Below are 17,133 nucleotides of genomic sequence, written 5' to 3'. Positions count from 1 at the left end.
TCTTAACTCGTAATGTAATTTGATACCTTTTGTTGGTGTAAAATAAATAAAATAAATTAAGTTCTTGGATATTATATATAAACACGATGTAAAGAAAATCTAATTTTATTATTCTTAAAGTATAAAGTGTATGTAAGATTACGAGTTAACATTTAAATTCGGACCTCTCAGTAATTCAAAATTAAATCTTTAGAGCTTAAAGATCGAGAGATACGACATTCTTATCTATTTTATTATTTATTTTTCGTGTATGTAGTCGTAAATTATATAAAATCGTGAATACCATACGTGGTAATTTTATCATTTGGCAATTCGGTATATCAATTAGCATTATAATACAAATTAAATTAAAACTTTGAGTCGATACATATTTTTTGTTAAATAAATTATTTTTATTAAAACATTGTATGTGTGTGCGTGTGTATATATATATATATATATATATATATATATATATATATATATATGTGTGTGTAGAATTACATACAATTTGCAATGTTAATTACTTCGGTCACACACATGTACATACACATTTGCACACGCGTGCACGTACACATGCAACGCATAGGAGAGTCATATATTATTTTAAGGTTATTAACTTGTACGCGTGCGTGTGTATCTCGTGAATATATCTTGTACTTTAATACTTTTTTTTCACAAAATTTAAAAATAGCTTCTAAAAAGCTTAATACTGCAAGAAACGTTATAAATACGAAATGTACTTTTACATAATTGTGGAATGTGTGCTATCTATGCTTGTAGTACTATAAATATACTATATAACTTGAAGGGAATATTCCTTGGCTTATTTTAAGAAGATAAGGTCCTATAAACATGTGTCCTAAACTGCTTCGTTTTCAAAATACAGTCAAAATTGTGAAAGAAAGATGAAAATTTCGAAAATCTGGAAAACGGTTAAAGATATTTTATTCAAATTTGGTATGCGTACATACATGTGGTATTAAGAACCATTTTCTAGTACCGATAAAACATTTTTAGATCCACCAGGAGCGTACATCTTTGATACCCTGTATTTTGAAAACGAAGCAGTTTAGGACACATGTTTATAGGACATTTTTTTCTTAAAATAAGCCAAGGAATATCTCCTTCAAGTTTATCTACTTACTTAGGAAACACCCTATTTATAGCAAAACAAGCATATAGCTGCACGATACAAAAAATACAATAAAACTAATTTTTTTTGTTTAGCTTAGGAGACAAAATGTGTTAATTTAATCATATAGTTTTATATTAAAATGGAAATATTTTTTGTTACCGTTATGTAAAAAATGGATATCTAATGCCTAATGATAGTATCTCAGACCTTGTGCAACAAACATCAAATACGATGTGAAGATTACAAGTGAAAAAGAATTCATAAATGACAAACATAATGTCTATATCGCTTAATGAAAGAAAGAAAGAAACAAAGAATTAACACGTGTCTCATTAACGCACATGTTATTAGAATTTCCACCTATTTCTACCTATTCCTAGCTCTTTTATTGCTATTCTTTTTCGCGCTATTTCCAGATTTATTTTTCGAGTCTTTACTATTACTGTGACATTCTTTGATAGGTGTGGAAATATGTTCTAAATTTCCATTGGACATTGATCCATTTGTAAATTGAATCGAAGCATTGTCCGAGCTATTGAGAGCGCCACTATTTTGGACATGTCCGGTTTGAATAGAAGTATGATTTTTTCCACTAGCTTCTTTGTTATTGCTGGAAGGAATCGCATTTGAATTGCCAAAGTTGCAATTGTCCTCGCTGCCGCTATTTCCAATCTGAGACTCTGATTCGCTGTATCGTTCAACTGGAAGCAGGGATCTCATATTAACGATATAAAATGTATACAAATGGAGAGAAAGCAAGCAGATAGGAAGATATAGATATCGATCGCAGCTGGAGATACGCAGGTGCATAAGCGAGTGTTAGAAATAGTCTTTTCACGTGCTGTTCTCACGTACGGCGCATCATCTCTTTCGTATTATTAGATAAACATTTGTGTGATAAATATTATTCATTTTCATTATAATTAACTAATTAATCAGTTGGTATGCTACACTTGCCATATTTGCAAAATACTAATCGACATTCCTTTAAAGCATACCGTTATTTATACCTCGAGACACATGCACAGAGATCAAGAGGAAAACGAAGAAATAATAATAAAAGAAAAAAAAGAACTACCATCATAATTTATCATAAAATATAAATTTATATAATACTATAATATATAAGCACAGATATGTCGCAACTAATTCTATTCGAATATGGAAAAACTTTAATCACTCGAGCATCATTGTCACACATAAAATCAGTCCGCATTAATGGGCGAGACATTTTCATGAATAAAAATAAACGCATTTTAATGCAGCACGTTTCTATGTATATGGAACAATGTTAGTTTTATCATGAATATTAATTTTCCCGTAGCTTAGATGCAAACTCTAGCAATCTTGTGTCTTCTTTCAGACGTGAAGCAATCCAAACAAGAAAATCAGTGTGCAGATATATTCTATTTACAAGACAGTAATACAATAACGTAATGTCAGGGAATAATTTCAATAAAATGAGAAAACAGTTACTAAACATATTTATAAAAATTAAAATGCTATTATTTCTACAGAAAAGAGAATACGAAAGAAAAGTGTACAAAATATAGATAGATCCAAATAAGGATAGTATTTTTATAAACAAATAAATATATAATCACGAATATCCATTGAGGTCCTTACTTTTTTCTTGTGTATTCTCAACGAGTCCGCTAACCGCCTATAATAGAAAGTAATGCAGATTAATCTAACGACAATGTATCATTCTGACCAGATTAATAATATATTACACGTATGGAACATATTGAAAGTGTGTGTGAAAGAAAGTACAATCCAAGTTTAGCTTTATAAATAGTATCTACTTGTATCATGTATATAATGAATGAAACGCACATACACAAGAAAGATGTGGTTAAATAGATGTGTAACTACTTACCGCCATGGATGTAATGGACGATTTAGAAAATAATCTCTCTGCCTCTTTAAATTTCCTGTTACGCTTATCAGCTTTACTGTTGGTATTTTTGTTACTCGCTAAATATCTATCCCAACCTCTTATTATATTTCCATACAATTGAGTGTCCTCTAAATAGCTTCCCTCGAAGGCATATATTTGACGTTCCAAGTTGGCTAACGTCTCCTGCAAAAATTTGACGGTATACAAAATATCATTATACAAATTATTAATGATTGCTCCCAACAACTGCTGCTATCTCATTACACGACAAAAGTATCAAACAGTGTCCGACTTTTCTCTTTGAGATTAATACACGCATACGCGCGCGCACGTACGCAATCCATTGTTCATTATTTATATTTTAAGTAAAACGATAATTAAAACGTGTCGAGAATTTTGCATCTTATATGCGTAAGTGCGCAACGATATTTCATGCTGCATGCATAAAAATTGACATAACATGGTACTCACAGCAATCTCGGCTTTGCGTTTCACTAATTCCGCCAATTCCGATCGCAAATCCACTGGAGATTTCGTGGACATATTTGAAGTTCGTGGAAAATCGTTTAAACGACTATAACATTAATAAAATTAAGAAAACAAAATCGATATGCCACAACGGTCCAAAGTAACCAGGTAAACCAGGTATGTATATGACACACTATATATATATATATATATATATATATATATATATATATGTATGTATGCATGCATACATACATACACACATAACAATTTACTCAGTATTGCCAATGGCCGCGTTCAGCAAAGTAGCGATCATGTAACTTTTTCCCTGGAGCGGAAACGTGAAAAGTGAAAAGGTTCATGTAACTATCTCTTTCTATTGGTGTTGAATAGAAAGAGATAAACTTTTCACTTTTCACGTTACGTCCTAGGGGAAAAGATACATGACCGATCCCCCGAACAAACCGCTCAGTAGCAATCGAACGTGATTGGCTCTTACTTTTAAACTCCTTGCACAATAGGCGATAGCGATAGCGATAGCGATAGCGACAGCGACAAGGTTGCCGACAAAGCTATACCTTTGTCGGCAACTTTTTCGCTGTCGCTATCGCCTATTGTGCAAGGGGCTTTAGAGTTTCCACTGAGCGCGTCACGCGTCGCATCGTCTGTCATTAACCAATCTAAACATCCGTCACAAACAATGTAATAAAATAAGATGTTTTGATTGGTTGCGATGGATGATGCGACGCGTGACGCGCTCAGTGGAAACTCAGCCTTAAGCTGGCCACACACACTTTCCGTAGAACGTAACAGTAGGATTTCGACCAATCGCGTTACTCGATTCGGAAACGTGCGGCCGTACGTTCCCGAATCGAGCAACGCGATTGGTCGAAACATTACTGTTACTGTTACGAAAAAGTATGTGTCCGGGGCTTTAGGGTGCAGTCCCACGTAGAAGAAAAAACGGAACGGAAAAGCGGAACGGACAGGAAGCGTAGTAGGGGGTAACCAATCAGAACGTTTCTTTAAAAGACGATAAGGGCTCAGTCACAATGAGAAAAATAAAGAATAAGATAAAGGAATAAGGAATAAGGGAAGGGAAGTCATAATCGTAAGGCCGTAAGAAAATAGACCAATCACACTCGATTATTCTTCGAGCTCAAGGAGAATAATCGAGTGATTGGTCTATTTTCTTACGGCCTTACGATTATGACTAAAACTTTGTTACGTGCAATGGCCTTAACTCTTCCCACTTCTCTCTTCATTCCGTTCCGCAATTATATGACTGGGTTCCCCAAGGACGATATTTTACAGAGAAACGGAAAGAATTCTAACTTAAAATTTACAATAATTTTGAATTATCTTTGTTTTTCCATAAAATATATTCCATGATATTGTTTTATTTATCATAGACAGATATTATCTTATAATATTAATCATTTCTGTGAAGTATAATCAATAAAAAATGATTTTTAATATTTACGTATTTCCGTTTTTCCTGGTACATAGGGAACCCGGTCATATAAAGAGAGAGGGATAGGGGAGGGGGCGGGGAGAGAGAGAGAGAATCTATTTTGCTTTTCATCGAAGCGACAAGTTAATTAGAGCATATGTATGAGATAATATAATAATCTAATCTGAACGTTACGCGCACACATTTTATGAAAAACTTTCTTCGATTTTATTAATAAGCATATAATTATGCAGTTAAAATTCCAAATTCCAAAATCATTCTCAATGTGGTCAGAGGCAATTAATTGTACAATGTATTTCAATTTCTGTTGCTTTTAACGCATATAATAGCGTACAAATATATGTATAATTGACGGCAGGAAATAGGAAGCTCTTTTTTTCTTCCATAAAAAATTGACTCTTTATATATCTTGCAGGATTTCGAAATTTTCGAGACGTAGCGCGAGAATTAAATGTAATGTAACCTCAATTTCCTTAACAGGATATACAGTAATAACGGAATAGCGAGCGATGTAATTAAATGTATGGAGACAGAATGGGAGACGAACCATTCCGTTACACCCAGGAGAGAATTGTAAAGGTTTTCTTTTATATATTTAAAAGCAATTCCATTTCATCCAATCTTGACACGTTATGCATCACCGTGTATTGTAGTACAGTACGCTATTGACATCAGATAATATATTGATTGCATGGATAGAAAAACTTTTGTATGTAAAAAGATTGCCCATATGGACAAAAATATGGATCGCTTTAATGTGTATCTTTATAAAGTTGAGATATAAAAGTGCAAACACACACACACACACACACACACACACACACACACACACACGCACGCACTAATGATAATCGTACATATAAACTATAATTAAGCTATACTGATGATCATTAAAAGTTACAACGTGTGCAAATTCACAAATATGTGCCAAGTGTGATCTACAATACAATATACAATTATATAAAAAAAAAAAAAACATGAGATTTTACGTTGTCAAACATTAATTTCTTTTCGTAGTTCTATATGAGCATCATATTTTTTGCAATTATATAGGTCACCGGATCACACCCGTAGCAGTAGCAGTAGCAGTTTTAACCGCGCATCAACGACTGCATTCCCAAGCGAGTCCGGTATGAAGGATATATGGAGAGAAACGTTGCGAGAGCGTGACCAAATTAGCAAGCGTTCGATCAAATCGATTCGTAATCTCGCGAGCGAGAATACATTTGTAAGAAGGCTTTTGTAAAAAATAAAGATCCTATTTTTGTGTATGTGTGTGCGAGCGGCGTGCAGCCGCGTGCACTGCATGCGCGCTCGTGCATGTGCATAGCTTATAAAATCTTTTGTTAACAAATATGACGATAACAGTTCTTTTTTTTTCCCCGTAATGTTTGCCATTAAATTTAACTTGTATTTAAATCTTGAACTATCTAAGAATTTAAGTTTCCTTCGATGTCGTTGTCAGTATCCATATATATTATAAATTTCATGTTTACTGCGCAATAGTTCTTTTATTTTATTTAACAACATGCCATAAAAAACTTTTTGGCAATAGTAGTGTATAGTTTAATCCGCATAAATATTATACCAAAAGAAAATCCAAGTTTCCTTGGCGAGAAAAATATTTTGTGTACTTATTAATACAGCGAAATATCATATGTTGCGTTAATAAAACTGTTATTAGGAGAGTCTCATCGAGTGGATAATTTTTTTTTCTCAACCTTACCGATATCGGCAACGATATATCTCGAAGCAACTGCTGTGGATTGACGAGGTATAGGACGGTAGGAGCGGCCAGTTTTAGTCTTGGATAATACATTCGCCGGTTCGGAGTATAAATGAAGGCCAATGACCTAATTGTGTGCAGAACGTTGTTGTGCTTCCTCGATAGTCAATCACCGTGTGCGCAATTCATATTTGATTATTTATAAGTGTAGAACTACTATGTTAAATTAACAATTGTTTCCTTATCGAGATACTTTGATTGTTTAATTAAAAAAAAAGAGAGAAGAAAAAGAAAAAGTCAGATCACAATTTCTTATAACGGGAACGACATCGACATAGTTTTGCATATATTGCAGCCGACAAGAGTGTAAATTATTATGAAGGTAAGATACAACATATTGTGCAAAAATTAGATCGTGTTTATATCGAAAGTACTTGCATGAACTGTTACGTGATTTCTTCAGAGCATTACAAAAGATATTTAATTATAAAAGATTCACACAATTATACCCCCCTATTATGATATATGTTATTGTATAACAATAATTTGCCTTAATTATACGAAAGATCGAGCTTAATCGAAATCGTTATGGCACGATGCGGTAACGCTATAAGTGCGATACGCTATATTGACGACGTGTAAGCTAATCGTGATAAATTTTACATAAGAAATTACAATTTGCCACTGATATTGAAATATTGTCTATAAATTCCCGCCTTCCCTATTAATAGGATTCATTAATAGGAGTTTGTAACAACTAGCTTTCCGAATATATACATATTTAATAGTAATGTATAGAAGCTTTTTAACAATAAGCACAAGTTGTTTTGAAAAATTTCAAGGCAAGGTTTTGTGTCTTACAACCAGAAATCTTACGTCTCAATCGATTCACGATCGAGAGCGCGCGACGCGGCTCGAAGAAGGATTCGACTTTTGTCGAATGCAAATTGATGCAAATTGACGCAATAGATTAGATTAATGGTCAATGGTCAATATGATATTAAGTATCGCAGTTGGACGCCGTTCAAAGACAGTCATTTTACATTTTCTTCTCGCTCTTCAAGCTGCAGTTATATACTCGCTTTTCCCCTCTCGCGAGCCCCCAATGTGGCACAATGTCCCACATTTAGAGAGCACTAACGATTCGTGGGGCAATTTTCTCTTTTACGGGTTTTATGGGTACGCGCGGGTACACACACGCTTATTCGTGACGGACGACACGTAATCCAAAGAGCCATAGCCTGTGGCGATAACTGTTAAGTAAAGATCGTTTCGTTTTCACTTATTGCATTTTGAAAATAATAGGAGCAATCTCTCTTACTTACAATCAGTTCAATCCCGTTGAAATTTTTCGGAGGAAGCGAGATAGACCGATAGAGAATCGATTCGCGATACGCTGTATAAACCAAATTGTAGACAACTAGTTGGATTTGTTGGCTCCTCGCCGTGTGTATCTGCCTTTCCGAAGGGAAGAATAAAATTAGAAGACCGTTCGCTCCACCGCCACCGTACGCTCCTACGCTGATATTAAAGGAGCCACGGCCCATCAATCAAAGAATATCTATGGGAAATGCCATTCATATCGGTGCTGGCCTGTCTTCTCAGCCGCGAATACCTTACAAGCACGCCAATTACCGGTAAGACAAGTTTTAAACGTTAAGTGTTTATATACGCATTTTTCTCTATTTCCATTCCGCTGATTCTGCGTCACCCGACAATTTCATTCTCAATTTTAGAATTCGCCGGCCGGTATACAATGTTTTGTCGACTAGCTGGAAGAATCAAATTCCAATGCGAGCAGTATCCCTGAACAACCGTCCAATTATGCCACAACGTGCTCCCACTAAAGAATTTTACTCTATAAACAAGATACCGGAATACAGTCCGGAATACAGACCGGAGCTAGTAGCCCTGCCACCTACTCATCGGGGGGGTGTCGACGACGACAAAGGACCTATCCACACAATTCCGGCACCAAATTTGAGCCCATCGGCGGCGAAGCCCCCGATACGATACAATACGGCCTTGACGGCCACCAACTTGGAAGATATCGCCGATCACCAACCGTACTCGAGCGATCTCAATTATCATACTCCCGCACAAAGTAAGTACAAATTTTCATTGCAAATTCTCGTTACATTTTGAGGATGGGTGGGATTGGGATATGTCAAGATTCAAACGGTATAATGTTACTCTCTCGTCTGTGTGGATATTACTTTTGTACAGATTCTAGAAGAACCACTTTTGGATTAGCCACGATTAGCAGCAGTTTATCGTCGCAGGGAACAGCGACGAGCTCGAGCTCGATTCCGCCCCAACCAGGGATTCCCCCGAATCAATACCAAGTTACGGAAAGCAACGACGTGACTTTGAAGGAACACGTAACCGTCCAGCCGGCCATCCTTCAACCACAGGATTTGGATATGACGAGGCTATACTCGATTATAATTAATAATCCTCAGCCGCAATCCAACGAGTTTTTTGCAAATCACCCGTTTAACTCATTGTCAGATACGAGTGTTATAGGTTCGAATGTACAATTTGGCCAGTCAAGCACGCCAATGCAAACGAATCTTCATAGCTCTCTAAACGTCGGATTTCCTTCCACCGACATCCCGCAGGCACCATACGCATACACCATAGCGCGGCAGGACCTACCAGCCGCGGACCTTCACGTAGGCCATCCGGCTCCAGCAGGACCGCCGTTGTCAGCTTCACAACTCTACAATCTGTTGAATAATTTTCCACACAAACTCGCAGAACGATATACAACAGGTAGAGCGCATCTGTAATACAAAATAGAGTTAACGTAGAGTAGATTTAGACCGATTTAGGAGGAAATCGCGCGATGAAATTGCGGACGCGGGTATCACGTAGATTCGTATGAAATGAGAGTGTATAGTATAGAGCCCATTATTCGCACGATATAACTTTTGAATAACTTTCTTCCGCGCTGCTCTCTGCAATTCTTTCGAAAAGTCGAGATTAGCTCTTCACAATTCGGACAATATTCAACTTGATATACATTATTGAGACAAGCTTTCGCTCGACTGAAAAGAGAGAAAAGATCAATTTATTATACTCGATTCTAAATAATTTGTGTGAAAAATCGCAATTTCTTCCTCGGTAAATTTTTCGGCACGATAGAGTGCCGTTGCTAAAATATATATATAAAAAAAAAGTTATATCTTCTTCCTTTGATTCTTATGATTATTAGATCAGCAACACGTCCTTCATCAACAACAAATCGACCAAGCACTCGAATCGGAACAACTTGCGGCAACAAGCTTTTCTCAACCGCAAATGCATTCTTTCAATTATGACGAACAGACTAATCAGCTGCAACAGCGGCGACAGCAGCAAATTTTACCCGACCAAGATTACGCCTCCGAAAGTGTCACGGCAGATTATAATCTCGATCCAGAATCTTCGGTAGACATACGTAAACAAAATGACAATGTGCACTCTGGCGAAGAAGTTACATATCATCCCTTAGGTGGAGCGGAACAGTCTGAAAACAATATTGAATACCGAGAGATGATCCATCAGAGAAATCCGACGACATATTTCGATAAAGTGGTCGACGACAATGTTATATCGACAAGATTCTACACGACACTTCCCAATAGAGAAGCTGCTGAGAAATTAGCCGCGCTGGCTGCTGCCGGTAACGTCAACAGTCGTCTCATTGGACAGCTTCGGAAACAACAGAAAGAAGATATGCGGAAAGACGAAGCGATGCCGTTTAATCATAAGAACGATGACGGTGATGATGCAGCAATTCAACACGGTAAGATAACACGGTCGCAGATCGATGGTGAATCTGATGAACAGCAAAATTATAATCAACCGACGAAATCAGATCAGAATATGAAAATCAGTCAGCAGCACCGCCTGCATAGGCAAAGCGTACAAAACGATGATGAAAAGTCACCTCTCCAAATTACTGTGCCTGATGAGAGTGATTACGTTACGAGCGATAATGATCAAAGTAACGTGGGAAAAGATGATATCGGAGACATGGAGATGGAGTACGAGTACGAGAATGAGAATGAGAATGAGGATGGGGAAATTAAAAATGTGCAATCAGCAATTTTGCTCGATGGAAAAACGACGTCGCACGATAATGATTCTCGTATTGAGTTTGGCAGTCGTTTGCGTTCTTAGAGAAAACTAGGAAGCAAATATATTGTCGAACGCGCATACGTGTATTACTTTTTAATAATTGACGCTAGAAATAGGTATAAGCAGTATGTCGTAAATTAATAATTTATTTAAAGTTACTTATGCTACCTGTGTGTGTGTGTGTGTGTGTTTGTGTGTGTGAGAGAGAGAGAGAGAAGCGCGCGCATGTGTTACGCTGTATGTATTTACTATATTCCGTTGACGCGGACAATCGGAGTCTGCCAATTGCGAAATTTCACTCATGCTACTTCAAATATTCGCGCATTAGTTTATTAGGTATCTTATATATCTTTAACTTTCCGTCGCCTTGTGAAAACTTGGCAAAATTAAAAATTTAATATTCAAAATTATCGTGTACCGTAAGATAAGTTTTGCTACATAGATACAGATGCCTCTACGCAAAATTGCAAGGGTAACTCAATTGTACTGTTTATTTCTTTTTTCGTCATTATTATACATTTGCAAGAAGGAAAGGTTGCTGCAAAATATACTTGGAAAAATATTACGAGGTAACTTACACATTAGACTCCTACCGATTTACGAATCTGAGTTTCGTCTTAGATCTTGTAGGGAAAACGCTACTACAATTGATCTATAAACCATGGCCTACCGTCATTTGCAAGCCGTTTTGTGAGAATGTCGCAGCCGGTCTCCGTTACTAAAAGCGTATGCTCAAATTGCGCTGACCATTGACCATCCAATGTAACGGCAGTCCAATTGTCGGGCCATGTTTCGTCCTTCCACGTACCTTGGGATATCATTGGCTCGATTGTGAAGCAGTGCCCAGGTTTCATAACACCTACCGCTTTATTTTCTAGATAATAAATGTTTATATAACTTTTCGATCGAAAGAAGAAATTTACTCACTCTTTACTCACTGTGGAAATCACTTTGGGAAAGTGCTACTTACTGGCATAATGCGGCACATTTGGCGCGGTATGGAACAAACGATGAATTCCATGGCCGCAATAGCTACGAACCACGCTGAGACCATGCGCCTGCGCATGCTTTTGTACGACATTGCCAATCTCTCTGTATTTTTCACCAGGTTTTACAATGTCAATGGCCTTGGACAAGCATTCATATGTCACTTCCACTAACTTTTTTACTTCCGGTTTTACATTACCGACTAAAAAGGTCTCGTTCAAATCTCCGTGAAAGCCGTTGTGATACACCGTAACGTCAACTGGGAAGAAGCAACAATTAGAAGCAATAATATCTCTGTTGCTCGCGAAAGAAGAAAAAAACTTGGGATACAATTAATATTGACAAATTCATACCATTACAAATATCGCCGTCCTGCAAGGGTCGAGTATCAGGTATACCATGGCAAATCACTTCGTTGACAGAAGTACAACAGCTGGCAGGAAATTGATAATAATTTAACGGCGATGGGTAACAATCTCTCTCGATACAAGCTTCATGCACAACTCTATCAATTTCGGCGGTTGTAACGCCAATATCACACGTCTTTGCAGCTTCGTCCAAGACTTGTCGGCCGAGCTACGCAAAATTCAATTTGGAATTGATACATTGGAAATAAAGAACGCTATACACGTCCATAATACGGGGAAGCTCAACAACATCCCTCTCTGTCATCTATGTCATTCGCGCGAGTACATACGGTACGGTACCTTGCACGCGACTCTCATGCCTTCGATTTCTTCATCGTCGAGAATTTTTATCTGGCCAGAACCTTTTACAGCTTGTTCACTGAGTGGTATCCCAGCTGGATGTAAGGCATAGTCTGGCCGAGCAATACGCTCGGGAACCTCTCTACGTTGCTCCCTTTTATACGGCCGTAATTTCCCGGTATAATTGTAGGTTGGCCAAGGATTATAAGTGTCGGTTATAACTTTGTTTCCATTTTCTCCCTCTGGATTATACAGGTATACAAATGTGTTACACGTAATAAAAGAAAAAAAAGTTATTAAAGTTAATAAAATGGCACGAATGTAACGGTACTCACTCGCCAATTGATGGATAACTTTATGCGTTTTCCAACTACCTTTGAAACAATTCTGAAAATTAGAATGCTACATTAATTGGCAAATCTAACGAATCTAACGAATTAAACGAATATCTTTCACTCTAGAGACTATCTGTCAGTTAGTTTAGAGTGGAGTAATTCTCTCTTGTATGAGAGGAAAAAATATTCCATTGCGACAGAAACAAGAGTCAATCCTAGGATAACTGGGATTTGTAATAAATCAGTGGTAAATAAATCTTGGCGGGTCTCTTGGTTTAACGAAAGTTTAATAGTAAAGAGAGATCTCTCTCGACAACTGCTAAAAAGCATTAGTCGGGCCATTAGATCTCGATTATAATTATAATATCGGATGAGACGTTTAATACACGCGCTAACGGAAACACGTAACAGAATATAACGTTAAATTGGGGATATGGGGAAGCGAGATGGCCAATTTAACCTAAAATGGTATAACGGTGTTACTTACTTGGCTGCAGAAATATGAACCCTGAATGCCGATTTTTAAGCAAGTTGGACATTGCAGACTCGCAACGGCGTTACAGCCGGGTGTCTCGCACATTCCGAGCGCTATCGACATTATTAATTAAATTTTTCTACTGGTCGTGTAACGTCGAGTAGCGTATAGGAAACAGGCCAACGTAATTCGAGACTCCTCGCATTCCTCGCAGTCCTCGCAACTCCTCGAGACTCTCGAGACTCTCGAGAGTCGAGAGTCGAGACGATCGCAGTTGTCTGTTTTATCAGTTGAGACTGTTGAGAGTCTGAAGAGTCGCGCTGTGTCGCTGGTATACCGCGCGAAGCAAGACCGCACTGCACTGTGCGAGACTCTTTTTTACGCGACGCGACGAGTTGCGAGCACTCGATATTAAATTATTAGATCTCAATAACCGTTCAATCGATCAAATTCTAAGTAGACCCAATCGATAGCGTGGGTTTGAATTATATATAATAAGATCAGTGTTTTTATTTTTTCGCTACGTGTACTACTCGTGTACGCTCAGCGTATTGCATTTTGCAGCGCATTCAGAGCGATCAGTATAATAACAGTTATAATAACCTAGAAGTAAAAAAACACGGTATAATGTACATATATAATGTATGTATAACACCGCGCGCGGTCTTTCATCATCGTTAAATATGATCTTGCATCCGTTATGAGTTATGATTATGTCGAAATAATCATGTCGGTGTGTGCCTTGGTGTCTGGAAAGTGGAAATGACGATGACAGCACATCTACAATCTACAAAGAAAGAGTCAACGCGTCTCACTATTGTGTACAGCAGTACAGCGGTGAAGGTAATTATAAAGGAGAGAGGCTACCTCACCGATTTGGCTAAAACTTAACAATTTTGTGTATTTTGGTGCGTTTTAAAACATGAATCTATAAGTTAAAATTGTCGCTCGCTCAATTAGGAAAAAAGTTATCAAGTACTAAAGTTGACAGTTGCTTGGTTAGGATGTAGCTCCTGTCATTTATTATATACTTTGTATTTTATAAGACTTTTCAATATCTCTGCTTTAAAAAAAGCATAATAACTCTATTTCTATTATCCTTTTTAACCATTTAATGCAATATATTATGGCATATTATGGCAGTATAACAAAACTGCATATTTTTTGCAAAGAAAATAATAATTCATGTTTTTTGCTAAAGCAGAGAATGGTTGGTCCATCTATTTTCTGCTTTAAGAAAAAACATAAAATTTTCTTTGGAAAATATCTTAGTTTTGTTGTACCGAATATGGTTGGTCCAATTATTCTCAATGTTTTTAACAAAAAACATAAATTATATTATTATTTTCTTTGGAAAATATGCAGTTTTGTTGTACTGAATATACCATAATATATTTAATTAAATGGTTAAAAAAGATAATAGAAATAGAGTTATTATGCTTTTTTTAAAGCAGAGAAAATAATTGGCATATTGAAAAGTTTATAAATACTAAGTATAATAAATGACAGACATCCTAACCACTGTCAACTGTCAACTTTAGTGCTTAATAACTTTTTTCCTAATTGAGAGCGACAATTTTAATTTATACATTTATGTTTTGCGCACCAAAATACACAAAATTGTCAAGTTTCAGCCAAATTGGTGAGAAATCCCATCTCTTTCATAATTACCAAAATTTATTTTTTACATTTCGATTTCAGAATCAATACGCTATCAATCAGTTGTAATAACCTAGAAATCAAGAGACACGGTATATATCGTGTAACGCAACACCGTGGTTTCTCACACCGTGTGCCTTGGTATCTACTATCTATTATCTACTGGAAATGGTGACAGCACATCTACAGAGAGAGAATCAACGCGTCTCACTATTGTGTACAGGTAAATATTATCGAGTGAAATACATATGTAGCAGAATATGTTATTATCGTACACGGTTCAGTAATTAAAAATTTATTTTATTTTACATTTTGCTTTCAGAATATATACATATGCACAACATATATCATATTCTTCTTTTAATAAAAAGGAAAAACACACACCAGGGTGTCTCCCATTTTAATTTATCCTCAACAACTTTTTTATTTTTAATTTGAGAAAAAATTGCAGACAAAATAAGTTGTTTGGGTTGAAGGGGGACACATGATTTTTCGATGCGAGCCATGTCGTAAAGTATTCACTTTTCGATGACTTTATACTTTTATAGGTACGTAGAATAATGAAAAAAATCGATTGTAAAAAAACAGAAAAAATTATTTTAAAAATTTGATTGCATTTTGTTACAACGCATTTAATTTTTCAAAATTGCAAATATAAAAATTAATATTATTATTCGATTCCTTTCATCGTTCTACGTATAAAAGTATCAAGGTAAAAAAGACAAAATTTAAAATATCTGGAAATTCTTAACGAAGGAGAGCTTTATTATAGTGTTTTGAAAACGTCTCGACGAGATCTACAACTTTTATTTCAAGGAAACAATCAAGTCCCATTTAAGAAATTATAATAGTCGCCTTTGAAATTTCTTGAAAACGACGACATCTACGACATGGTTCACATCGGAATCACGTGTCCCCTTTCAAGCCAAATAACTTTTGTCCGAAGCATTTTTTTCTCAAATCAAAAATAAAAGTTTTTTTTTGGGGGGGGGGGAGAGGTAAATTAAAATAGGGCACCCTGTATACGCGTATATATTCGGTCCTCTCTCGTTGGAACAAAACATGGCGATTTTTATTTTTTCCTCTATTGTCATGTGCATTTTCAAAAATTTATACCATTAAATGACGATTTTAATTGCATTGCAATGACACATTAACAATAATGTAATGTGTTTGTCTCTGGTACTTGTTGCTATCACAATTACATTGTTTCATCAGTGTATTGTGCTTTTCCATTCGACAAATTCTTATAATTTATATACATATAATATACATATATGCGAGATGGCAAAATCTGAGAAAATCGAATCGGGTCATTTGCCGCTTTACTCAACAGACGGTTGCTTTGCCATTAATTTGTTCAGCATATATCTCGGGATGTCTGTATATATCTCCACGCAAAAAAAAGTTATAAAAATTAAACTAACGAGAAAAATACATACGTATACATAATATATCCACTATATTTACGTTACAAAAGGTTGGATACATATATGGAAAAAGAAAAGATCAAAGAAAAGAAAAATGAGTTTGCGTATATTAATGGTGTGGTGTAGGTACATGGTGCTCATGACACGATACCACCATCTGAACCGTTGTTACTTAATTATTAATTTAATTTTTGTGAAACTATTTTCCATTTCTTAAGATTAAAAAAAAACATAAAAATACTGATTTCTTATAAACAATTATGAAAGACTTACAAAAATAAATCTTAATTTTTGCTTTACAATGAGAATTAATCTGTATAATGAAATTTTTTAGATAAGAGGAGATAATTCTTTGACAATTTGCAACTTTTGCAAAAACAATTTTCCGCATTATAAAAAAACAAAAGTTGTTAAAAGTCATATAGGAAATATGAAAAAAAGATTTTATTTCGTTTCTTATCGTTTATAGTTAGATTTATACCCTTCCCCCTGGATGAGGCCTTATTGCCACGCAATTACAGCTAATGTTAAGTGGTTGGAAATTGTTGAGGGATAAATCTTCGAATGAGAGAGTATCGAAAGAAAGTTGCTTTTTGCATATTTCCTCGTATATTTATAAAATTTTCAATTTCTTATTATCGTTATTATATTAATTAATTTTATACTTATTCCTATAATAGTAGTAGTAGTAGTAGGAGTAGTAGTAGTAATAATAATAACAGCAGCAGCA

The 17,133-nt window shown here is 35.9% G+C and overlaps 4 protein-coding genes and 2 long non-coding RNA genes across 7 annotated transcripts in view; 4 read left to right on the top strand and 2 right to left on the bottom strand.

Annotated features, from left to right (window-relative positions):
• Positions 1-89: 89 nt before the first annotated feature.
• Positions 90-3,682, bottom strand: Eaf6 (chromatin modification-related protein EAF6/MEAF6). The gene is made up of 4 exons (XM_071721945.1): positions 3,489-3,682; positions 2,997-3,200; positions 2,744-2,780; positions 90-1,818 (listed from the first exon to the last, which is right to left on the bottom strand). The coding sequence occupies exons 1-4, from the start codon at positions 3,558-3,560 to the stop codon at positions 1,484-1,486; spliced, it is 648 nt and encodes a 215-aa protein (XP_071578046.1). The 5' UTR covers positions 3,561-3,682; the 3' UTR covers positions 90-1,483.
• Positions 1,812-2,726, top strand: LOC139782888 (uncharacterized). The gene is made up of 2 exons (XR_011721045.1): positions 1,812-1,921; positions 2,481-2,726. It is a non-coding gene; the product is annotated as an uncharacterized lncRNA (long non-coding RNA).
• A 1,022-nt stretch (positions 3,683-4,704) lies between the features above and the next one.
• On the top strand, positions 4,705-6,647 carry LOC139782738 (uncharacterized). The gene is made up of 2 exons (XR_011720979.1): positions 4,705-5,538; positions 6,013-6,647. It is a non-coding gene; the product is annotated as an uncharacterized lncRNA (long non-coding RNA).
• A 36-nt stretch (positions 6,648-6,683) lies between these two features.
• Positions 6,684-11,372, top strand: LOC139782719 (uncharacterized). The gene is made up of 5 exons (XM_071721755.1): positions 6,684-7,067; positions 8,102-8,322; positions 8,422-8,789; positions 8,912-9,460; positions 9,903-11,372. The coding sequence occupies exons 1-5, from the start codon at positions 7,062-7,064 to the stop codon at positions 10,850-10,852; spliced, it is 2,094 nt and encodes a 697-aa protein (XP_071577856.1). The 5' UTR covers positions 6,684-7,061; the 3' UTR covers positions 10,853-11,372.
• On the bottom strand, positions 11,275-13,552 carry LOC139782726 (methionine aminopeptidase 1). The gene is made up of 6 exons (XM_071721764.1): positions 13,327-13,552; positions 12,840-12,891; positions 12,505-12,746; positions 12,151-12,373; positions 11,781-12,056; positions 11,275-11,684 (listed from the first exon to the last, which is right to left on the bottom strand). Exons 1-6 carry the CDS (start codon positions 13,435-13,437, stop codon positions 11,452-11,454), a joined length of 1,137 nt encoding a protein of 378 aa, XP_071577865.1. The 5' UTR covers positions 13,438-13,552; the 3' UTR covers positions 11,275-11,451.
• Positions 13,553-13,675: 123 nt separating this feature from the next.
• Tok (tolloid-like protein 1 tolkin) overlaps positions 13,676-17,133 on the top strand; it is a 27,626-nt gene continuing 24,168 nt past the window's right edge. The window contains exons 1-2 of one of the 2 annotated variants that reach the window (XM_071721749.1): positions 13,676-14,157; positions 15,016-15,196. In XM_071721749.1, the coding sequence (XP_071577850.1) occupies positions 15,142-15,196 (55 nt within the window). In that variant the 5' untranslated portion in view covers positions 13,676-14,157; positions 15,016-15,141. The remainder of the gene's footprint in view (positions 14,158-15,015; positions 15,197-17,133) is intronic. The other variant, XM_071721738.1, reaches the window with a different exon arrangement.

The sequence above is a fragment of the Temnothorax nylanderi genome, unplaced genomic scaffold (genome assembly GCF_030848795.1).
Source record: "Temnothorax nylanderi isolate EJ_2023f unplaced genomic scaffold, tnyl_v1.0 TNYL_tig0008_pilon, whole genome shotgun sequence".
Classification (NCBI taxonomy): domain Eukaryota; kingdom Metazoa; phylum Arthropoda; class Insecta; order Hymenoptera; family Formicidae; genus Temnothorax; species Temnothorax nylanderi.
This window is presented reverse-complemented; position numbering and strand designations above follow the sequence as displayed.

Bases quoted from the DNA above. Each gene is read 5' to 3' on its own strand.
- LOC139782719 (XM_071721755.1), top strand. The intron at 8,790-8,911 runs GTAAGTACAAAT...ACTTTTGTACAG, and splicing joins TTATCATACTCCCGCACAAA to ATTCTAGAAGAACCACTTTT. The intron at 9,461-9,902 runs GTAGAGCGCATC...TATGATTATTAG, and splicing joins CGCAGAACGATATACAACAG to ATCAGCAACACGTCCTTCAT.
- LOC139782726 (XM_071721764.1), bottom strand. From the start codon at position 13,437: ATGTCGATAGCGCTCGGAATGTGCGAGACACCCGGCTGTAACGCCGTT. The intron at 12,892-13,326 runs GTAAGTAACACC...TCTAATTTTCAG, and splicing joins GTTCATATTTCTGCAGCCAA to AATTGTTTCAAAGGTAGTTG. The intron at 11,685-11,780 runs GTAAGTAGCACT...TTTATTATCTAG, and splicing joins AAATGTGCCGCATTATGCCA to AAAATAAAGCGGTAGGTGTT.
- Eaf6 (XM_071721945.1), bottom strand. From the start codon at position 3,560: ATGTCCACGAAATCTCCAGTGGATTTGCGATCGGAATTGGCGGAATTA. The intron at 2,781-2,996 runs GTAAGTAGTTAC...TTTCTATTATAG, and splicing joins CGTCCATTACATCCATGGCG to GCGGTTAGCGGACTCGTTGA. The intron at 1,819-2,743 runs GTAAGGACCTCA...CCCTGCTTCCAG, and splicing joins TGAGAATACACAAGAAAAAA to TTGAACGATACAGCGAATCA.